The sequence below is a fragment of the Falco biarmicus genome, chromosome 8, assembly GCF_023638135.1.
Source record: "Falco biarmicus isolate bFalBia1 chromosome 8, bFalBia1.pri, whole genome shotgun sequence".
Classification (NCBI taxonomy): Eukaryota; Metazoa; Chordata; class Aves; order Falconiformes; family Falconidae; genus Falco; species Falco biarmicus.
The window spans coordinates 34423428-34445148 of NC_079295.1; the positions used below are offsets into that span (position 1 = coordinate 34423428).

General features: G+C 37.6%; 1 protein-coding gene across 1 annotated transcript in view; it reads left to right on the forward strand.

The window, feature by feature from the left end:
* The window catches only part of CCDC93 (coiled-coil domain containing 93), a 51270-nt gene that overhangs the window by 16646 nt on the left and 12903 nt on the right, over positions 1 to 21721 (forward strand). Inside the window, exons 8-18 of the mRNA XM_056348923.1 lie at positions 3084 to 3123; positions 4547 to 4639; positions 5113 to 5163; positions 6219 to 6305; positions 11123 to 11239; positions 15561 to 15623; positions 15818 to 15891; positions 16422 to 16503; positions 17791 to 17862; positions 18949 to 19020; positions 19294 to 19402. Coding sequence (XP_056204898.1) covers positions 3084 to 3123; positions 4547 to 4639; positions 5113 to 5163; positions 6219 to 6305; positions 11123 to 11239; positions 15561 to 15623; positions 15818 to 15891; positions 16422 to 16503; positions 17791 to 17862; positions 18949 to 19020; positions 19294 to 19402 — 860 coding nt within the window. The remainder of the gene's footprint in view (positions 1 to 3083; positions 3124 to 4546; positions 4640 to 5112; positions 5164 to 6218; positions 6306 to 11122; positions 11240 to 15560; positions 15624 to 15817; positions 15892 to 16421; positions 16504 to 17790; positions 17863 to 18948; positions 19021 to 19293; positions 19403 to 21721) is intronic.

Here is a 21721-nt window from a genome sequence, read left to right on the forward strand (position 1 = left end):
TGAATCATGGTTTAGTGCTTTCTTGTCTTGCTTTCTGTAAACTTCATATACTGAGACCATGTTCCCAAGGTTTCCATTTATCCATTACTTTTGGAAGACCGCCTGGCTTATTGAGAGCTCTCTAAACACCTAAAAATAATGGTACAGTTTCTGATTCTAGTGTCTATTTCCAGTTTTCTTTTAATAGATTAGTGATATGGACAGCTTGTCTGCTGTCCGAGCTCTTAATTAGTGCAAATGACACATGAACTCATTTTTGTGTCTTCTATGGCTTCTCCCCCAAAGCCATAGATTATTTTTGTTGTTGTTGTGTTACTGTTTTGAGTACCTTCCTTTTACTCTTTTCGTGCATTTTTCTTGACACGCAGTTGAAATGAGCCAAGTGTCCTGGTTGCAGATTGCTTATAATCTTCCCCTTTCATTCATCATCATATTTTGTGAGGGCAGTGTAGACAAATGTAATGGAAAATAAGCTGAAAGATGTTAAGTATGGTGAAATCCTCTGTGTGTTCCTAAGGAGTGAAACAGACACTTGGGTGTCCTTTTACTCAGCAGAGCATTTCTGACACTGCATCAACTTTATATACAAGTGGTTAACTGTAGAACTTTTCCCTTCCTTCCACCTTGAGTGCAGTTCAGTGCACTTACCTGAAGTATAGCAAGGTGCTCACAATTGGAGTCCAAAGAGCAGATATGGAAAAATGAAGTCCTGGTGTACTCCTGCCTATTTATAGTTTCTTGTACTGTTTCAGTGTCATTACTACATACTGGTGTCAATAGACCTCTCCTAACAAACAAGAAGAGTATAAAATAGTTTGTGCAGTTTAAGGGAATTTTTGTGTATGATTTTTCTAGAGTAATTTTAATCGTTTGTTGTTTTCTTGGGTTTGGGTTTTGTTTTTTTTAAGTAAAACTCGGAATCACTATACAGCTTGAAAATTGAAATAAAAAGAAGATGTTTTCTGTAGAGCCTCAGAATTTGTTTTAGTTTTAGGTACTGTGCAATGGTTGAGACCTAAGTAAAGCTCATTTCTGCTGGAAAACATAAATCTTTTAATATAAAAAACAATGGAAATGGATGATGGGGAAAGTTTAAGTACAGTAAGAACAGAGAAGTAGGAGGTGTTGAAGATGTCAGGGAACTGCTCTTCTGTTGTATACGTGTGCATTGGTACATAGATATGAGGAGCAGTTTGGGATTAAGAAAGATGACCAAGAACTTGTGACCTTTTGGGAAGGAAAATCCCTCTTCAGGACAGTATGTGTTGAGGTGAATTGCTAGGGCTCTGCAATACTACAGAAGAACAAAGGAAGAAGAGGTATTTTGTGTTTGAAGGGCATTTATTTAAATTGGTGATACGGAGGAAGGACAGTATTTAGAGTTATCTGATATGAAGGGCTTAACGTGGATTGGATAGAAGTGGGAGATGATAGGATAATTGCAGGATTTCAATGTATTCTGGTAATGATTTAATAATGAATTCTCAAAGCATAAAACTCTTGATCAGAAAACTATTTTTGATACAGTGCAAAAATAAAGAACATCTGAGAAAATGACAGTAGTGAGACACACAAATATCTGCTTTGTGTGTTTTGGTAGAGAAAGAAACCCTTAATGAAGGACATAGTATGTCTACTGTGAACTAGTGATAAATTGGCAAAGAGTTCAAAGACTCTTGCACTGTCCCGATGCCAAATGCAGCATTACTCGGATCCAACTGGTGATAGTGCCACATTCTAAGTTTGTTTTTGATCTTGTGGCCTCCAGCTTAGAGATTATCACGAGGGAGCTCGGATGTGGTAGCCTGGTGTTGGCCAGGGTCTGGCTTGAGAGTGGAGTGATGCCAGTGAGCATCTTTCCACACAGTTGCATAGTCTGTTTTAGTAAAGGGCGTTCATTGCCACAGCTTTGCACATTACCTGTCAGCTTTCAGCAAAGTACAGTCAGTTTCTACAACAGATGTGAGATGTTAAGCCTGGGAGGTGTCTGGGCTCTCTGTTGATACAGCTGATGGTTGTTTTTGTTATTGCTGTCCTAGTGCAGTTCATTACTTGGATGCAGTTATTTCTGTGTGAAAATAAAATTGTGCTCCTACAGAAAGCAAGAAGAGATAATGATAATGGCAATGCTACTTACAAATGCTTCTATACTAATACAACTTTGTGCATATTCTGTGGAAGGTTAGTGCTCTGCCGCAGTCTTTGCGTTGCTAAGCTTTAAAGTACAGAGAGAACTTTAATGTTGGGGAACTCTTGAAGACTTGGGAGTTATGCTGTAGTAAAATACGACTGAATATACCTGCCAAGTATAAGTATGGAATAAATGGAGAACTGGTGACAATTGGTACGCCTGCTTAGGATTACTTTTAATTTTTAGCCATAAAAGGCTTATAAATAGTCCTGCAGTAGTTAAGGAATTAAACAGTTGTAGGTCTGAGTTAGAACTGATCTTGCTGATTAACTTTTCATATCTGTGTACGTGGTGGGTTTAGTGCCTTGTGAGATGTTCGCTTGCTGATATCTAAGATTTCTTTCTACCTGTTTTTTCTTTAAGATGGTAATTCCCAAAATAACAACATAGCTCAAATGTCAGGTTTTTTTCTCTCACTCAGAAAAACAGATGTAAGGAAGTTTGAGTATATATTTAAAGCTCTGAATCCCATGCTTCAGAAAGAAGCTTCAGATTCATCAAAGCACACAAGAAGCATGAATTTTTTTGGGGAGTAGAGATTGCACTAGCAATTTCCTGAGGTCTTTCCAGAATTCAGTAGTACATAGCTAATGGCTTGGGATTAACTTCCAAATGGAAAGAGAGCGCTACTTTTCCCTTTCATGAGCTTTACATGGCAATATTTAATGAACAGTCTACACTTACAAATCGTGATGGAAGGGGTAGATGGAGCTGAAATTGTTCTGTAAATATGCTGCAGTACATGCTTGTTTAATTTATTTGAAGTACGACAAAACTAACCTGAACCTGGCTGTTGGTGCATTTCTGATGTGGAAAACTGATAGAAACTTACTGTGTTTGTGGAAGTCGTAAACAGCAATGTACTACTTTAATGTTACTGTTGTTCTTTTAGGAGATACGGATTTAGCAGACAATCTGGAAAAACAGAACAGGTAAAAATTATGCTAATTTTAAATACTTAACTTGCTGGAAGAATTACATTGTTTTTGTTGAAGTGCTGGTTACTGTAAGTTCTTAAAGGAATACAATGGAATAAGCAGCTATAATTTCTATTATTGCCAGCTCTTAAAAATGGCTAACTTAAACTAAAAATCTGCATGCCATTAAGGATGCTGTTGATTACAGTCTCATTTTTTAAAGTATTTCCTTCATCAGTACGCAAAGATCCCATTTTGAAAGTGTGATTTTTCGCTTAGAAGGAAGGATGTTTGGGTGTTGTGTTTGTTTTGTTGCTTTGTTTTGTTTTTTAGTGTAAGGTAATGACCTTACACTAAGGTAAAAACCCTGTCTAATGACTGACTTTTAACTAGGTGTTTCATGATGTGATCATTAAAGAGTTTTTCCTTTTCTTTTTTTTAAAAAAAAAACATTCAGCTTGGGAGAAATTTTGTAGGCATTTGTTACATAACAGGTTATTTAATGTGATAGAAAAACATGATACCATGCCATAAGTAAATCATAGTGCCTCTCGAAAAGCAGCATCCTTGCTGTGCTTTTGATGATTATGGAATCATAAAATGTCCTTGTCAGAGTGTTTTCAGGTTTGTTTTTTTTTATTTCAGTTCAGATATTACTTTGGCTACAAGTTATTACAGACAGAGGTAATGAAGAAACGCATTAAACATGTCACAGACACTGCAGTACATGGAGTATATTAAGGTTGCCTTTCTTCATTATCTCAGTATTCTGCATACAAATTTAGCATTCAGATTTTATAAGTGGAGATGTTTCCCAATCTAGGCATACCTCTTGTTCCCTAAAAGTAAATACCAGACTGCAGTCATGTTCATAGAATTTATTTTGTTTCTTAAAAAATATTATGGACTTTGAAATATTATATATTAGATGGTCATAATCATGTTTGTGTGAGTTGTCTTCAGTAAGGCAAAAATGGTCATTAGTCGGGTTACTGGTGAAGTAGAGTGACCTAGAAATTGATTGTGTCTGTCACCAGTTCTCATTAGTGTAGTAGTATGAAATGTGACAGAACTAGGTGATTTTATACCGATATTGAAATTATTAAAAAATGATTTATGTTAAAAAAAAAAAAACAACAACCTGCTTTCTGCTGTATAGCAAACACATTCTGGGGCAGCTAGTTGTCTTGTGAGGTTGGTAGTTGTCAGGTGGCTGTAGAGTAAGGATTCTTTGTCCCAGACACTGTCTTGAGCAGCTGGAATACTTGTGAAATTAATGAGGGTTATGTTTCAGTTGGCATGAATTGGAGTGTGAAGATGTTCCAGGCTGAAATGTATTCTTAAGAATAGAAAACTATATACCAATTTTCTCCTTGCTGTTTTTATTCATACTTTAGAATACTGAAATTAGATATAATATTCTCTTTTTCTTTAAAAGGCTGAAGATAAAAAAATTGCACTACCTCCAGGGCTGGCAGCAGCAGGAAAAGCTGAGCCTTGTGATGAAGATGACCTTCAGGCCGCTGAAGAGGTGTGCCACATACCTAGTAGGCATGGATGTTACTAACTTGGGGGAGGACAGCAATTATCACTGCCCAGTCATTCTCTGTAAGAAGGAAAACTTCCATGCTTAGCTGAAGTGAGAGTTGCTTCCCACAGGAGAATATGGAACCTGAAAATTATATGTAAAATTAAATGTTTTTTGATTTTTAGTGCCAAAAGTTTTGCCTTTTTTTTTTTTTTTTGAATCTGAGAATTTTTAAAAGGTCAGTTTTCAGTTGACGGTAGGAGCTGAATACTTTTGAGTGAACCTGTACTGTTATAAGGAAAATTTGGTAACTTTAGCTCCCCCTTCTTTAACTTGCACAGATTTACTGTCTCATTACATGCATTACAATACAGATATGATACTAATTGCATATATGTGCCCCTGTCACTAGGCTGAAGTAAGTTAATTATTGAAAGATAAGTTGTTATATGTAATTCCTTGTGGTTTTGTCCTAGCTTCGCATTAAAACTCTGATGACTGGAATGGCTGCAATGGCAACAGAAGAGGTAAACAACAGTGAAAACTGATAAAACTTTGTTTAAATTATGATTGATTATGGCAGTTATTTCTAAAATCAGGTTAGTGGTCTGAAGTCTTGGAATGACTGCATTTTAAATTTTCATGAAGTGAGTGCAAGAAAAGATGGCTTAATTGGGAAGACAGTATTTTTTATGAGGCTGACGACTTAATAATTTGCCTTGAGATGATAAAAGCAATATAAATAAGTGCCTCATTCAAGTGGTTTCTACAAAGAGATTTTCAGGGGAAAGACGTCACAGTGCAGCTACATAAGATGCAGTATGATTTACTTTACTTATCTTGTGAAGATATCCAGAGGACTAATCGTTTTACTGGCAAGAGTGGACGAAAATTTTACATATTTCAGTGTGTTTTTCAAAGCACTGGAAAATATTTCAAAACACCATTCGTCTAAGAAAATGAAAATACTGGATGTGTATCTTGTTTTCTTAATTGGTTGTAGTTAATGGAACTTGTAGGCTGCTGTAATTTTGGAAATACTTACATTTTGATTTCTGGGTGACAGGACTGGGAAGAAATTCAGTTGTTAAACATTGTTTCTGTTTATGCTGAAGCCACAGAAGAAAAGGTAGTAATTAGGCTAGTCTCCAAGTTGATTGACATGCTTTCTACTGAAATCCACTGTAGAAATCGGTTCTACTTGAAGATTGGTTTTAGACATGCATTCTTTGAAAGGTGCATTGTTTCACCCATCTGCATTTGTTATAATTTGGCTCAAAATGTGGTCTAATAGTGATATTTTTTTTATTACCGTGCATGCAAAATTCAGTATACAGAATACAATTAGAAGTTTTTGAAAATATGAATTCAAATTTGATAAAAGGTTGTAAGTGAGAAATTTCCATCAGCGAAGTGTTTTGGGGGAGCGGAATGTTTCTTTTTTAAATTATTAGAGATGTTATTTTTTTTTTACCCAGCGCAAAGGTTTTGTATATTTTTGTTAAAATTAGAGCTTGGGGAATTGCCATGGAAAAAGCATAGGCAATTCCACAACGCAAATATTTTCTTGACACAATTGCAGGGCAAATTGACAGCAAGCACAGTTGGTCAAATTGTTGGACTCCAGTCAGATGAGATCAAGCAAATAGTGTCAGAATACGCTGAAAAGGTAAGTGTGTTACCTGATTGTGTTTTACAGAGACATTTTTGATAGCTTGTTAATTTAGGCCTTAAGCTTCCAACTTAATTGCCATGATTCTTTTGAAACAACAGTGTGTCATGTATGCTGTGGATAGCAGCATAGTCAGGATTCAGGAATGTATTTTAATGAGATTCAAATATGCATAAGCTTTTGGTATGGTAGTACATATTCCTGAATTGCATTCATGAGTAGTTAGTGTTTAAGCACTTGCTTAAACATTCTCATGAATAAAGAGCCTGAGTTGATATCTGTTCAAACCAGAGGCCTAAATTCTTAATGCATTTTAAAATGTTCAATGTTAAGTACAAAAATACAGTTCTGTGGGCCTGCTCAGAGAAGAAGCTAGGCTGCTCTGCTCTGATCCCACACTGGGATCTTACTTGCAGTGGGCTCCAATTCCCAGTCATGCCATGGATCTCTAGTTTTGAATATAGTATCATCAAATCCAAACCTTTGTTGCTTTTAGAAGTCAAGGCAATTAAATGTACATATTATCTCCATTACTGCTGTTCAACTGAGATGGGTTTTACAGTATTGTGAAAAGAAAATCTGGCTTTTAAAGCAATTAATACATACAATACATCACTGCCAGGTATGAGTTATAGGTCGCTCTTATTTGTCCAGTAGTCTTCTCATATTTCTTCTTTTTTGTTGACACATGTGAGGTATGGAGCTTTCCCTTTTGGGAGATAAACCCTATAACTCAGAGTCTATAGCAAATTCTTGGCCTTTCTTCATTATAAAGGATTAGAAGAACAGAAGCCCAAGGGTCATATTTCAACATTACATTTCTTCTGTTCTGAGAGAAGGCAGCAGGACCTTGACTATTATAGTAGAACAATGATTAATACTCTGGAAAGTAAGAACTGATTCAAGTCAAACCAAAAATATATCGCTTTTCAAATCTATGAGATGTGACCAAAAAAAATGTATATCTCTGTGTATGTATTCATGCACCAGAAAAATGAGAATTAAGGATGTTATCAAACAGTTTATTGAAGCATTAGCAATGTTTGGATATAGTTCTAATAGTTTTAACCCCTTGTAACTACATAGTTTGAAGAACACAGCAGTGCTTTTTTGTCTACCAGTCCTAATAGAAGGCACGGGCCCAGTGAAGAAAGCTGTCAGACAGAATTCTAGATTCGATGTTGTATGTGCCAGGACCTTTCTTACAAGATGGCATTTTTGCAGAAGATCAGTGCATACAGTTTTCTGCATTTTCCCCTCCTTTCTGCTGCTACTAACTTGCTGGGCAAACTGGAAGGCAGATACCAGTGTTGTTCCTCACTTCCTAAAAATCCTGGCAGGAAACTATTGACATGGCTTTTGTCTGTCTATTAGTCACCAGCTTTAAGGACAGTTATTCAAAGTAGCTTTGATTTTGCTTGTTGGAAGGATTCTTACTCTGAGGATCTGTAAGTATAGTCATAAATAACAAGTGGTTTTTTCTAGGAGTAGAATAGGAGGAAAGCTTGTTCCCTGGTAAAATGAGAGAACAACTAAAACTAGAGAAGTGCTGTCTCAAAACTACCCCCTTCAAAAATTCCTGAAGGAGAATCCTGTACAACAGTTCTAAATGCTGTTTGTAAGTTGCTTCTGTCTTGAGAAGTTGACTCAGAATATTATTTGACTTCTGTACTCCTATATCAAAGATTACTATTACACCTTAAACAGTCAGTTGAAGTAACATCTAATGAGCATTTCAACCATTTAGTGTGGTTAGGGATTGTTGTTCAAGGAAGATATTAAATTAGATTTTTTTTTTTTTTTTTTTTGGTTTGAGGAAACCCTCAAAGATAAAGTTATATGCAGTGATTTTTATCTTTGGGTTCCTGGGTCTTGGGAAAGCATCAAGGAAAAATGACAGCAAATTACATTGAAATAACTGCTAAAGATCTGCATGGAACTTGACTGAAAACAAATCTGAACTGCTACAGGCTGGAGATATTTTGGTTTTTTTTACCCAACACCCCCTGTGGGCTTGAGACTGAACCTCAAACTGAGGTAATTATTATACAGCGGTTTGGGTTGGAAGGGACCTTAAAGATCACCTAATTCCACCCCCCCCGCCATGGGCAGGGACACCTTCCACCAGCCCGGGTTGCTCCAAGCCCCATCCAGCCTGGCCTCGGGCACTGCCAGGGATGGGGACTAACTATAACTAATGATGGAATTGGTCACAGATCTAAACCTGTGAAGTCTATTTGCTAGTAAGGAGAATGGTTGAACATGAAGATACAAACACAACTAATTACTATATTTACTACTGCTGCAAAATTTGTATTTTTGTACAGACTCTTTTTTTAAGAATGTGAAGTTCTGTAAAGAAAGATCATTAATTATTGGAAAGTGCTATAAGCACGGATTTGTGTGAGAGTATCTCATTACGAAGAATAACATTACTTGCATATCCTTCCTTCCTCCTTCCCATTTAAAACTTCTACATGTGAACAGTGGGAGGCAGGCTCTTGAAGTCTAGAATTAGCCATTTATTTTGGCTAGCAGTTTTTGAGCTGCCATAGTTCAGTGATCCTTATGCACAATTATTATGGCATTTTAACTTAAATTTTGTCATAGAAAAAGGCTATTAACACTTCTTGTTTAACTTGCTTGATTTGGCTAAATTTTTTAGGGCATTTGAGCAGTTGTGGGGAACAGGAAGAGTGCAGAAGTGAGTCTACACCTGTCAGCAGTGGGGGATAATGTGTGTTAACAGAGAAGTTGAAGGATGTATCCACGTGTCCCTTCTTGTCACATGTAACTGAAGTTCTTGTTTTGAGATAGAGTACCAAACTGATGATCTTAAATAGTCAGAGACACTGGTGCTCAGATATGACTTTCTTAAATTATGTTCAAAAGGCAATGGCTGTTTTGGTCTAGTAAGAGACCAGGTGACAACAATACTGTCAAAAGCAAAGTAGTTTCTGTAACTTGTACTTTCTTCCTTCTGTGCTAAAAGATGCATTTTTCTCAACAAACTGGAACCCAATTCCTTGGGAACTTTGTAGTGTTGCTGCAGAGCAGATCCTTAGCCTGCTTTGACTGCGTGAGTCTTAACCCTAGTTTTTTCATTTGCAGACCAAAAGGATTTTTCTGCAGAAACCTCTGTATTACAGTGATGGTTATTTCCCATTTTCAGAAAGCAAGTTTTAACAGCCCACTTTTTGAGAGGTGACCTTTCTTTATGCCAAAGCTGTACTGTGTGCATTTTTACTATTTTTGCAAGAGCAGTCTCAGATTGGTTTAGCTTATGTTTCTTTCTCTTGCATTTCCAGTTTTCTTGATTTGCACATTATGCATATTAGATAGGCTAATCATATGATGAGGAGGATGGAGTCTTAGAATGCATGACATGATGAGGGAATGTGACGACTAAATTAGAGGAATAAGTAAATCTGAATGTGTATTTCTTGAATAGTTCGGTGTTACAGATGTTGCTTAGAGGCATTTTTTTTCTTTCCCAACAAATGGAAAGTACCCATGTGACTTGGGTTAAGATATCTGAGTCGGTCTTTTCTTGCTGTGGATGTAAAACTAACAAATCATTAAGCTGCTCTTCAATATGAATGACACAGGAAATGGAGAAGAGGAAGACAGGTTTTGCCTCTTATTTTTATTTAAAATTAAGCTGTTAATGAAGACTGGCTCTACCCGTCTGCCTAGAGTGGATACCAGGAGCAAATATGAGTGAGGAGGATTTCGTACTTCCCGTAACATTTTTGCTGGTTGTACATTGCAGTGGTTGTCAACATTTGATAATTGTTCAAAAAGCACTTGGTATTGAAGTCTTTGACAGACTCTGCAAATTGACACCTGACATACTTGAAAATTAACAGTTTTTCTAATGAAATATTGGAAAATGGATTAACTGGAAAAAGAAGTCAGAGTGCATGAGGGAAATTACCAAAACAGATGGATGGAGTATTAAAGTGAGGACTTCCAAAAGGTACAAACACTGTTGAGGCAAATAACCACTTAGACATCTAGCTATTACTGAGTTTCACTCATTCTTTTGTCTATAGCAAATACACAATTTCTATTACAAATACTATTCCCAGTAAGGAATGCTTCTGGCAGCTTTCATTTCACAATTCAGAGAGAACAGGAGACTGGAGCCAGATTGCTATCTTCATTATGTATTTGAGACACTTTCTTGGTAATGCGTGCTGGATTGAGTGGTTTTCAGAGACTGGTGTCAGTAGCACACACACATGCACAAAAAAAATGCTTGAAGTGCTAAATGTATCTACCACACCAAGTATGTCCTTGTCATTCAGCATAAAGATGCATCCAAACTAGTATTTCAGAATCCAAATATACAATTTTTCAAGGCTTTCAATTCTTTCTATAGTTCTATATATCTACTTATTGGGGTATGAAGCATCTCTGATTCAACAAGGTCAGTAAATACCACTGCTTAACATAGTTTTAGCATGTTTTTGTATTTTCCACTTAAGAACTCTACCAGGTTTAACTGCAGCACGGATGCAAAAACTTTGTTTCTTCTAGTATGCTGTAGTATTTTTCCACCTGTCTCAGGGCACCTGACTTCATTTTTAGCTTGCTTTACCTGTTACCTTTGCGATCCAATTCAATTGTTCAGCCACTTCCTTATCTTGATGCGAGATAAATCAGGAATGCATTCTTTCTGTTGGATAGTGTGACACAGTTCTTGATAAGGAGTATCACAGGTTTATTCTACTTTGGCATTTCCTGAGCTATTGAAGAAGCAAAAAGTCATGGCATGAGGTCCAACAGGCTGTTCTTACTGCTTATTTTAGCAATCTGAGCTTTCTGCTGAGGAGCGACCAGAAAGGCTTGGAGCTGCCCAGCAACATAGAAGGAAGGTGGCATCTCTGAATAAGCAGATTTTGCAAAAAACGAAACTCCTGGAAGAGGTAAGTATTGTGTATGTAATAAAGAAGAAAACATTGATAAATGTGGTTGATCACAATGTTTTTGCCATCCAGAAAAAAACTTGCAAGCTATCTTCTGTACGAGCAATTTGTCATGCTGAACATTCATTTCAGCATCTCTGAATGTCTTGCTTGCACATTTATTACTAAGACAATGTGGCTGATTTTATATTAAAAAATTGTATAGCCCTGTCTGTGAGGAAGGGGCTAGCTAATCAAAACATGCTTTTCCTTCCCCCCCACCCCACCTGTCTTGGAGAAAAACAGAGGAAGTATCTCCATTTGACTACTTAGCTATAGTGTTGAATGGGCTGTTTCCATGATTTTAAGAAACAATTTTGGAGGTTACTCTATAATGTGCTAGAAATGGCTTTTTATTACATCCTGTCTTTCATATGAGCCAGCTTGTCTCAGGACTGACTGTGGTGGGATTTTTTTCTTGCTTGTTTGTTTGGGGGTGGTTTGGTGGGTCACTGCTTGGTTCACATCTTAACACTTATTTTAGGGGGGCAAAGGCTCTTGCATTTGTGCGCATACTCTGTAAGTAGGAGCAAGAACCACCATTCCTGTGTTTTAACCTACTTGTGCTATTGCCATTTAAACCTAGAAAAGAACAAGTGGAGAAGTTACGCCATTAATGAAATGTTGCTTTTAATTATGCATACTGCTGTAATCAGCAACATGCTACCTCTAGCTTGCAGAATTTGGTGAAAAGATAGTGCATCAGAGTCCGTAATTGGAAGAGCTTGCCAAAAGCAAATATACTTGAGGAAAAACTGTGGCTGACTTCTGTGGTTGATACTCTTGTCAAGTACAGCGCTGCTCCAGCAGCCTTCATCTGTTTTTTGTTTTGCTCTGCTCTTGTCAGCAATGTGTTAACGCCTTACATCTTGACTGGTTTTGCCTATTAAATGTTGGGGGTACAGGGGCTCCAAAAGATAGCGCTGTATAGCATGTTTTATGAGGCAGTAGAGTGTTCAGTCTTAGAAACAACAGAGGTAGAAGAATGGTAGTTTTGAAAGCCTTACCTACTATGGTGTAACTATGGCAGCACCAGATTTTTAACCTCAGCCACTTACTAGACCTGACTTTTTTTAAAATTCTACTTTTAGAAGAGTCTTTAACAGTACATTAAAGTCTTCTATTTAAAGGATATTTATTCCTTCAAGACTTAAATCTCCTTTCAGTAAAGCATATGCTGTGAACTCTTCAGTAAGGCATATGTTTTTGAATCTCTGGCTAGCATTCAAGTAATACTAAGTTTAAATAAAGCTACAGAAATAAAACCTATGCACAAAAAGTTGGAAAGACTAATTGCCTATCCTGCTCTGTGTTTTTTTCTCTTCTTTTTTCCCAACTTTAATAAAAGCTTTATGAAGAACTGGTGCAGTTTCTTCTTACTTTATTTTGCACAAAGAAGAATTTTCAGAGGGTAGAGAATGACAGTTTAAGTGGTAAATATTAGAACGCATTTCCTTTGGAACATGCTGAACAAGGGGGTGTTTTTTGTTCTTCTTAAACTGATGCATTTCTTGTGTTGCCCTATTGGTATGCCTCATCTGTTAAAAATGGCATTTTTTCCATAGTCAATAACCCTGTACAACTGTTAGTTGCACTGTATGTTGAATGTAAACCATGTCTGTCACAATTTCTCCCTGTTCTAGAGTGAAATACTAGGAAGTATTATACTGAAATTAAATACACATTGACTTATTTATTTCACTTGAGTTTGTATTCTTTTAACACTTTGGTAATACGAGTTTTCCATGTCTATGTCAAACATAACTTTGGTGCCTTGTCAAGATGCTGACTGTTATTAAAAAAAAATACTGACAATACCTAGCATTTAAATTCAGGCTGATGTGTCAGGCTCCCAAAATCATAATATGGGCTTACAGAGAGTTAAATCCTGCATGAATTCCCATGTTGGTTTGAGTGTTTTTCCTGAAGTAGAAACAGAAATTGCAGAATGAGATCTTTGGAATTTCAGGAGTGCAGGGAAAACAAGAGGATGTTCAGTGTATCCTAAGTCATTGCAGTGTGTTTCTGTCACACATCAACTCTTCTTCTAAACCACGATGGCTATGAGACGGGCATATGAGGGAGATGTGTTGTGTGTATGTTGTAGAATGGAGACAGATGCAGGCTCTTCCAGCATCTGCTCTGAGCTAAGCAGGTTGCAGACTTGTTCCAGATAAGATGCTTTGTTGTCATGACTGACAAGTGTTAAACACTGCCCTGTTGTAACAAGGGGCAAGCTTGCTCAACTTCAAAGATATTCTAGTACAGTTCTGCAGCTTTTGGTTGTGCCCACCAGCTCACATCCATCTGCAGTTTTTCTGCAGTCAGTATGTAGGCATACTGGAAGCGTGCTTAGTTTGAATTTTTTTTAAAGAAGTGCAGTACCAGAACACTGCACCACAGCCCTTGCATTGGGAGAACAGTTGGTGTTCTTGGAGGCAGTTGGCTCAAGCAGGATTTTGGGGAGGACAACCCAGGTACGGTTGTGTAGGAAGAGTAGCATTAAGGAAACTGTGACAGCTAGCTCAGGTTTCAAACAACGAAAAAGTGCAGTAGCACAGTTCCCCACTCCTGCTGTTTCCTTGATGTTTCTTGCCTAGTTGAGCAGTAGGAGAGGCTGGTAAATGAGCTTAGCAGTTGTGGGTGGCTTTTGCAGCTATTCTGTGTTGTGCTGTTACGATCTGGAAAGCAGAAAGGATCTGACAAAGTCTATGCAGCCTCAATGACTGAAATGTTCAAAAGCATTTTTCTGTAACAGATGGCTCCCATTCTAGAGAATTGTAGCATATTGTGGCTACTGAATTAGCAATACAGAATATGCCTGTAACTAGATATATGCTGACTGGATTACATCTTCGTGCCTGGTGCAAGTAATTTCCTTTACCGGCTTCCCTGGCGTATGAATGAATGTATTTGCTTGCTTTCCAGTTACTGCTGAGAAGAAAGCAGTTTGGGGTGGGCAGGAAACATTGTAAACCACACAAAATTGATGCAGTCATTACTTTATTACAGATCTTCTTCTAACTGCCAAACAAACTTCATAATCCACAGGAAAACTTAAGTATTTCTGAATCTGTTATCATGCTATTTGTCATTTTAGCAGTTAAGAGCTGTTTAATTCTGGGTTGCTATTTCCAGTACATATGTCTCAGTGCTGAGTTTTCATGTGGGGGAAAAAAGTACTGACAGCTATAACCCAAATATAATCCTTTTATCACTTTAATAAAAGTTTCCTGGCTAAACTATTTTTATTTTTTTTTTACCACTTGCCAAAGACTGCTTTTGAAATCAGTGACAGTCAAGACCCCACTTTTAAAACATGTTTGAAGTTCTGGCTTTGGTACTGCAGTAAGTTTTGGCAAGAGTTCTCATAACAAATAGTTCTTTAATCTTTAGGTCAGTGTTCGTGAGATGTGGACTGCAGGCTTATAATTGTTTTGGGGTTTGCCCACCTACTTATAATTCAGTCTGTTGGTGAATTACTGGTGAAAAATATGGAAAACAATGAAAAAAGCTGTCTTTTTATAAATTTGGTTGTGGAAAGGGATGAGTCACAGCTCTGTGTTGTGAAGAGCAGCATGAAAAAAGTGGAACAGAAACCAAAATGTGCGTTTCTTTGTTTGCAACACTTCTGCTCTACTTCTGTAACCCATGTCCCATTTTTGTTGTTACGATTTGCAATTTAATCTTTATTTTTTATAAAAGGACTTTAAAAAAGGATTTTCTTCTAAAATTAGCCTCTATAAATTATTGGACAAGTGAAATATCCAGTGGTGTTTTGCTAACTGCCTTATTAGACTTCCCATCTTTACACAAAATCATAAACCAGCTTGCTTATTTGCTATGAGCATGTCTGTGGTATGGTGCCATGGCATTTCTATGCAAGTCTTGAATCACCCTGACTTACTTGGAAAAGTATGAAATGGGACTCTTTTCTTTAGCCTAGTGTGAAACCAGACCAGTATAACTGGGCTCGATAACTTTGAGCAGTTTAGGAGAGATCCTGTCTAATAAGTTCACATTCTGTTCACATCTGTCTTTGAAAAGCTGCTGTTTATTCTGGGACCTAATACATGTTTGCTGCTGTTAATTAAATATTCAACCAGAATTCTTGTAATCGAATGCTCTTAGAGTAGATGACAAGAAAAGATGGTGTTTGTGATGGTTGGTGTATTGTTTAATAGACAACCTTTATTAACAGCTCAAAAATTGCTATTCTCTGTTACAGGTGTAATTGGCATGAATACAGAATCAAACTCTTTTTCTTTCTCTTTCATAATAGTTGCAAGCTAAATGTACTGATCTGCAGGCAAAATGTACAGAAGCAAAAAAGACATTAACAGAGGTAATCCTTTGGTTTTCTGTGTACTGATTCTAGCAGAATCATTTTTGAGAAGCTCTGTGTGTGGAGTGATGTATTAAATGGTGAAGGCTTTTGACAGCTTAACTCACTGATCGCATGGTGTGGGAATGCTAAGTACCTTGAAATATTTTATGTGTGGAAGTGTATTTCAATTGATTCCTAATTGCAACCCTTAGGTTAAGAGTTACAGTGAAAAGCTGGACAAGGAATTGGCAGCCTTAGAAACAATAGAATCCCAAGCAGATTCTAGGTAAGTTTCTTCCTTTGTGACCTGTGAAATTCTGAAAAATGGTGGTTTTAAAATGAATCATTGAATTTTTCTTGCTTTGTCAACCTTAATAATTAAAATTTAAAAATTAAATAATTCTCCAGCTTGCTTTCTAAAGACAGGAAAATATTACCATAGTGTTCAGTCAGAATGAAAAGTATCGATCTGTAGTTGAAAATAATTGTAGGTGTTTAAAGCAGAAAAACCCTAGACACGTTTGACAAGTAGATGAGGCCTTCCTGATTTATTTTCTTCATATTGGAAGCCTTCAGCTCACATAAATTAAACAGGAGTCTTTCTCAAAACCTCCACAATAATGAGGCCAGAACATAGCAAACACATCAAAATACTCTTGTGTAATACTACATTTTTATTTTGACTTTTGTATATCAGTGGTGATACTTGGGGTTTTAATTTACACAGATTTTGCTGGACAAATGTCTTTTAGTTCTCATCTGTTTATAAATTAGAAAGTAAAAATCTAATGTGTCTTACTAGATCTTCAAATTTAGCTTATTACAGAGTCTGCGAGCGCTGGTGGCCATGAATGAAAACCTAAAAAGCCAGGAGCAAGAGTTCAAAGCACATTGTAGGGTAAGTTTCAGTTTCTTAAGTAAGGATTCATTTAAAACTTGGTAAATAAGCATTATACTTCTTCCCAATTTGTTGTGTTGTGTGTGTTTACTGGTAGTTCCAGGTTTATATTGAATATTGCCCGCGGCTTGATTTGCAGCAGAATTATGGACAATTGCTCAGTTCTGCAGTGTATTGTATCTGCAACAAGGCTGAAGACCAAGAAGGTTGGAACTAGATCAACTAGCTGGACTTGCCCCCTGCCTTGGAGCAGGGAGGTGTAAGGAAGGCTGCCAAGGCATCTGAGTTTCTGTGGCCTTCAATGTGCCGTTGTGCCTGAGACTGTCGTACAGGGCAGTTCCCAAACATGGAATGCCGGATCAGCCTTACCCTGGTCACAGCTGTGGCTCTCCTTGGTTTCGTTACCATTCTGCTGAGAGCAACTCAGGGCGGGTTGATGGGGAGCACTGACACCTAAACTTGCTATTAGGTGGTACTAGATACCCACCTGTGCTACTCAGAACCTGGAATGGATTGTCTCTTCTTGGATAATGCAGCCAACACTGACTTGAGGGGAGGTACAGTGCCAAGAGGCGGGCTTCCTGAAGGCCCTTAGCCTTGGAGCAACACACCAAAAAAAGACAAGACTGAGATGAAGCTATTGCAGTTTTCAGGGCGTGTTTCAGTTTTACTGCGTAATAGCTGTTTTGCTGTTTACTGCTGTATTTATGGACTGACTAGAAATACGGTTGGAGAGAATAGTTTTCATTTTCTACCGTTTAAACGGTAACGGATGGGATTTAATAGAACGAAAAGCAGTAAAAAGAAGTGGTGCCCTGAGGTGTAGACTGAGCATAGGAACCTTGTTTTCCCATACATACTCCTTTGGAAATCTCTGAAGGATTGCAGTGGAAACTACCTTGCAAGTAATTTTAGATTTGTTCGTTTCTAGAAGTGCCATATGTTGCAGTCCTGTGTCGTGCTGTTACTGTTGTAATACTCCTTTGCTTCTTCAGTCTCATTTTCGATGTCAGTCATTAGTTGTCTAAGCTGGATCTAGTATATTTGAAAGAGAGAAATAAATCTGTTCCCATGTTTGATAAAAACAGACAGTTCTATGTAATGAGTAGTAATGGATGCCTTACCCTTAAGTAGGGAATGCTGTTTAATCTCACAAATTTAAATATAAAGTGTGTGGTCAGCTCCACAATTTTGTTCAAGGTGTATGTTGTCAAGCTTCCTGCTCTCCCCTGTTAGGAAGATAGGTCTCAGTTAAAAGCTGCATAAATTTGTTTGTTTGTTTTAAAGGAAGAAATGGAGAGACTTCAACAAAATATTGAGAATTTGAAAGCTGAGGCAGTGGAAAATGGGGAGGAACAGGTAATAGCAAATGTCTATATTCAGCGTGTTTTAAAATGTTGGTTTAGGTCCTGAATTTGGGAATGTACTCATAAGCATTAAAGTATCTGTTGCAATCTCTGAAAAAATCTGTTCTTTCCCCCCTGGTAGAGCCACAGTTCAGACTAATAGTCGTAGAAATACAATAGACTGAAAATAGCTGTAATGTTCTTCATTATTCTTGGAGAATCCATGGGGCTAACTCACGGGTGGTTTTTTGTGCATTTTACTACTTTCTTTGTGGTACCTGAGGAAAATCTCTGGGTATTAAAAGCAGTGCATAGCTCTGACAAAAACAGGCCTTCTTTGGAAAGCATGTTTGTTTTGGTGGCTTTTTTTCCCCCCCTAAAAATGGATTTTGTTGAAGGATGAAAGCACAGGTTTTCAGTGGCTCAGTACGTCGCATATCATGAGCAGCTGTCAGAAGTTAGGCTTTAACACAAGTGCATCCACACTGATGGCAATGAATAATGAATGAACAGAAAAGGAAAAGCTTGAATGACTTGTGTATTTAATGGGTAAATATTTGATACATGTATGCCTCTGAAATGAGGTAGATTACAGGTTCCATGATACTGCTGTCGTTCTGAACACAGCATGAAAAAATTAAAATGTAAACCTAAATCTTAAATTTTTAGACAAGAAAAAATTATCTTAAAAGTCCACAATCCAGGATTCTAGAATACTTCTCAGAGGAGGGTTTATGTTCTGTCCTGGACTATGTTTATCCTTAACCCCTGCCACTGAATCAAAGTATAAACATTTAGACAAGGAGTATGGACAATCTTCCAATACGTATCTTCATTTAAAGTGTGACAAATCTTAAAAGCTAAAATGTCAAAAGTTTAAAAGCTAGCGAAATGCACTTGTTTACAGTAAAAGATGTCAGGTTTTTAATGCAGATTCTGAGTCATTGTTAAAAAAATAACAGCAAATGGTGGTGTTACTGTGGGAGCCATTAAACAGAAGACAGGCAAATATAGAAAACAAGCCCAGTCTGCACATTTTTGCACTACAGCCCTCATATGCTGCTCTAATACACAATTCTATCGGGCTCTCAAATTCTAGGAGCCGAACAGGATTATAGAACAGCAGTACAAAACTGAGAAAGATAAACTTCAAAAGATCCGGCTGTTACTGGTGAGTAAGTCTGTGAATTTACTTGTACAAAATTATCGGCAATTTTCTTATCTTGTAACTTCTAATACTTCTTTTTGTTTTCTAATCTTAAAAAGTTTTTTTGTCACAAATCAATTAGGAAAAAAAAATTGAGCCTTAGCCAATGCGCTTTTTTTTTTTCTTAAATTATGTAGTAACAAGGTATTGCTGGGGCAAGGTGTGGGGGGCCTTCATCCATTTTAAGAAGAGAGCAAGAAGAGGCTTTGTTTTCTCCCCTCTTAACTTTCTGTTCAGGCACGAAGAAACAGAGAAATAGCCGTTTTACAACGCAAGATTGATGAAGTACCCAGCCGAGCTGAGCTAACGCAGTATCAGAAGAGATTTATTGAACTTTACAGTCAAGGTATGTATATCAAGCAAGGAGCATCCTGCTGAAGGCTTAAGCCCTGAAAGGTGGGCCGTTTCATTTTGAGCGTATGGCATGTAACAACAGCACTTGCTAATTTTGTGCTATTTTAAGGGTCTTTTGGTATCCATGTCATACGCCCTATTTTCAAGGTTTTATAAGCTGGTGATAAAATTTTCCTAAGGGTGGAACTTGATGCACAAAATCTCTGGAGTAAACTGTCTGCAGCAGGTTCAGTCGTTTAGGTTAATGACCACTGTGTTTAGGAAGTCCTTAATTAACCATTTACAAGTGAGGTTGCTGTAAATTTGAGTTGTGTTTAATTAATTGCTTTTAGCATTAGTTCGCTTTCATTGTTTTCATTGACATGAGATACGTGGTTGTGGACCACGCTACGTCAAAAACTATGAAGTAAAGGCAATTTCTTGAAGAGAATGTTTTCTTTCATTTTTTACTTATAAATACCCTGCGGTATCTTGGTAAGATCAGAGTACAAATAGTCCTTAGCTCTTTTTTTGTCTGGTAAGAAGTTACAAAATGGGAAAATGTGCTCATCTGACTTTTTTTTGGATAGATATGTGTTTGCTGTGCATGGATATTACTGAACATGCAAACTGAATACAATTTTAAGATTGTTCCGTTAAACTGTTAACAGACCAGTACACTTGCTGGTGTATATTTAATGTAGTTTGTGTATTAGCATAAGCTAAAAAAAGTTTCTACCAAGGAGAACTAGCAAATGTTTTAAAGAACCTCTGCATTCATTAAATATGTGTGTGAACCAAGCTCTTGAAGGTTGAGCAGTTCTAAATTGTTGTCTAACTTGGATTCAAATCCCTTGGCCTGGCGAGAGGCATCTGTAGTGACATAGCTGTGTGCTCTCTGCCACGTATGGTGTCTAACTCAATGCAGAGAATAATGCACTTAACTGAATACAAGTCCAGTACTTCCTTCCCCCGGCTTTGCTTCTTATGTGCCATGCAGTTTATTTAAACAAGTCCAGCTATAAAGACAGTTTTGTTGTCTTGCATTACATTTCCGATAGATTGCTTTCTCTGTCATGTCTAAGAGAATTCAGACAAATAACCTATGGTCAGAGCATCTACCTGCTCAGAAGATGGAGGTTTCATTTATATACGAAGTACAGAAGGGATAAGGTCAAAGAGACTTCTTCAGCTTTGGGTGTAGATTTAAGGTGCCTTGAATTTTATGGGACTTCATTTTCTGTAGCACAAAATGTGTGTAGTAACTTAGATAACACACTGCTCAGTTGTGGCCAGGAACCTGCATTGTACAGGTTGAGCTTTTGGAAATAAGAGCTGAAAATCTCTAGCAAGCCTTTCTGTGAATGGTGGTATTTTTTTGGAGGCTTTTCATTTAGCCAGATTCAGGCCATCTTCAGAGTTGCCACAACCTGGTTTGTGTGGGGTTTTTGTTTGGTTGGGTTTTTTTTTAACTTTGATTCAAGGGGTGCTTCTTGTGATCTTCAGTGATGCCTTCCAACCTCTGATTCTGTACTGGAATGCTTTTAGGTGCCAGTATTCTGTGCTTTAATTTTGACCTAACTGATCCTCCTCCCTTGAAAACATTAAGCTGTGGTTGTAAGAGAATAACTGAGGCTCTTGGCTCCTTCTTCCTCTTCTTTTTGTCTTGCCTTACGTGGGCCGTGGTGTGTGCCCGTAAGGCTCCATAAGCTGGCACAACTTTCTAACTTGGTGGAAATCCTGAAAAGTTTTCTTCTGAATTGGTGTGTGGAATCCACTCATAAAAGATCTGTGACTACCAGAGTGGCTGCAAGAAAGGGAAGAGAAGGTTCTTCTCTTGGGAAAGGCCTCTTCCATTTGGCAGCAGTCCAGCAAAACCCAAACTGATTAAGACAGCACACCTGAAGTAAGCCTGTTGGTGATCTTTGTGCTCGTGCAGTTTTTCAAGGAGCAGCCTGATTCCAGCCCTTGGAAGAATCTTTGTGCAACATGCAGAGCAGCCCTTATTAACTTGTCAACCTATCCCAAGCATTCCGGAATTCCTCGGTGCTTTCCTGCTCCTGGTACTCAGTAATGTAAAAGTGGAGGCTACTATATGTGTATACCATGTGTCACAATCGTACTGTGGCAATGAGAAACCTCTTTAGTCCCGAACGTGTTGCTACTGCAGCAGTAGCCACTGCTGGATTTCTGTCACTAAAAGATTTGGTTTCAAGCTGTGGGTTACTGTTGGGCTTCAGCTGGAGAACAGAATTGCACAAATCGGTCAGGATTTCTTTAAAAATGTGGATGTTTAGTGACATTGTGATATGGGAAGGAGGTCATGCTGTCT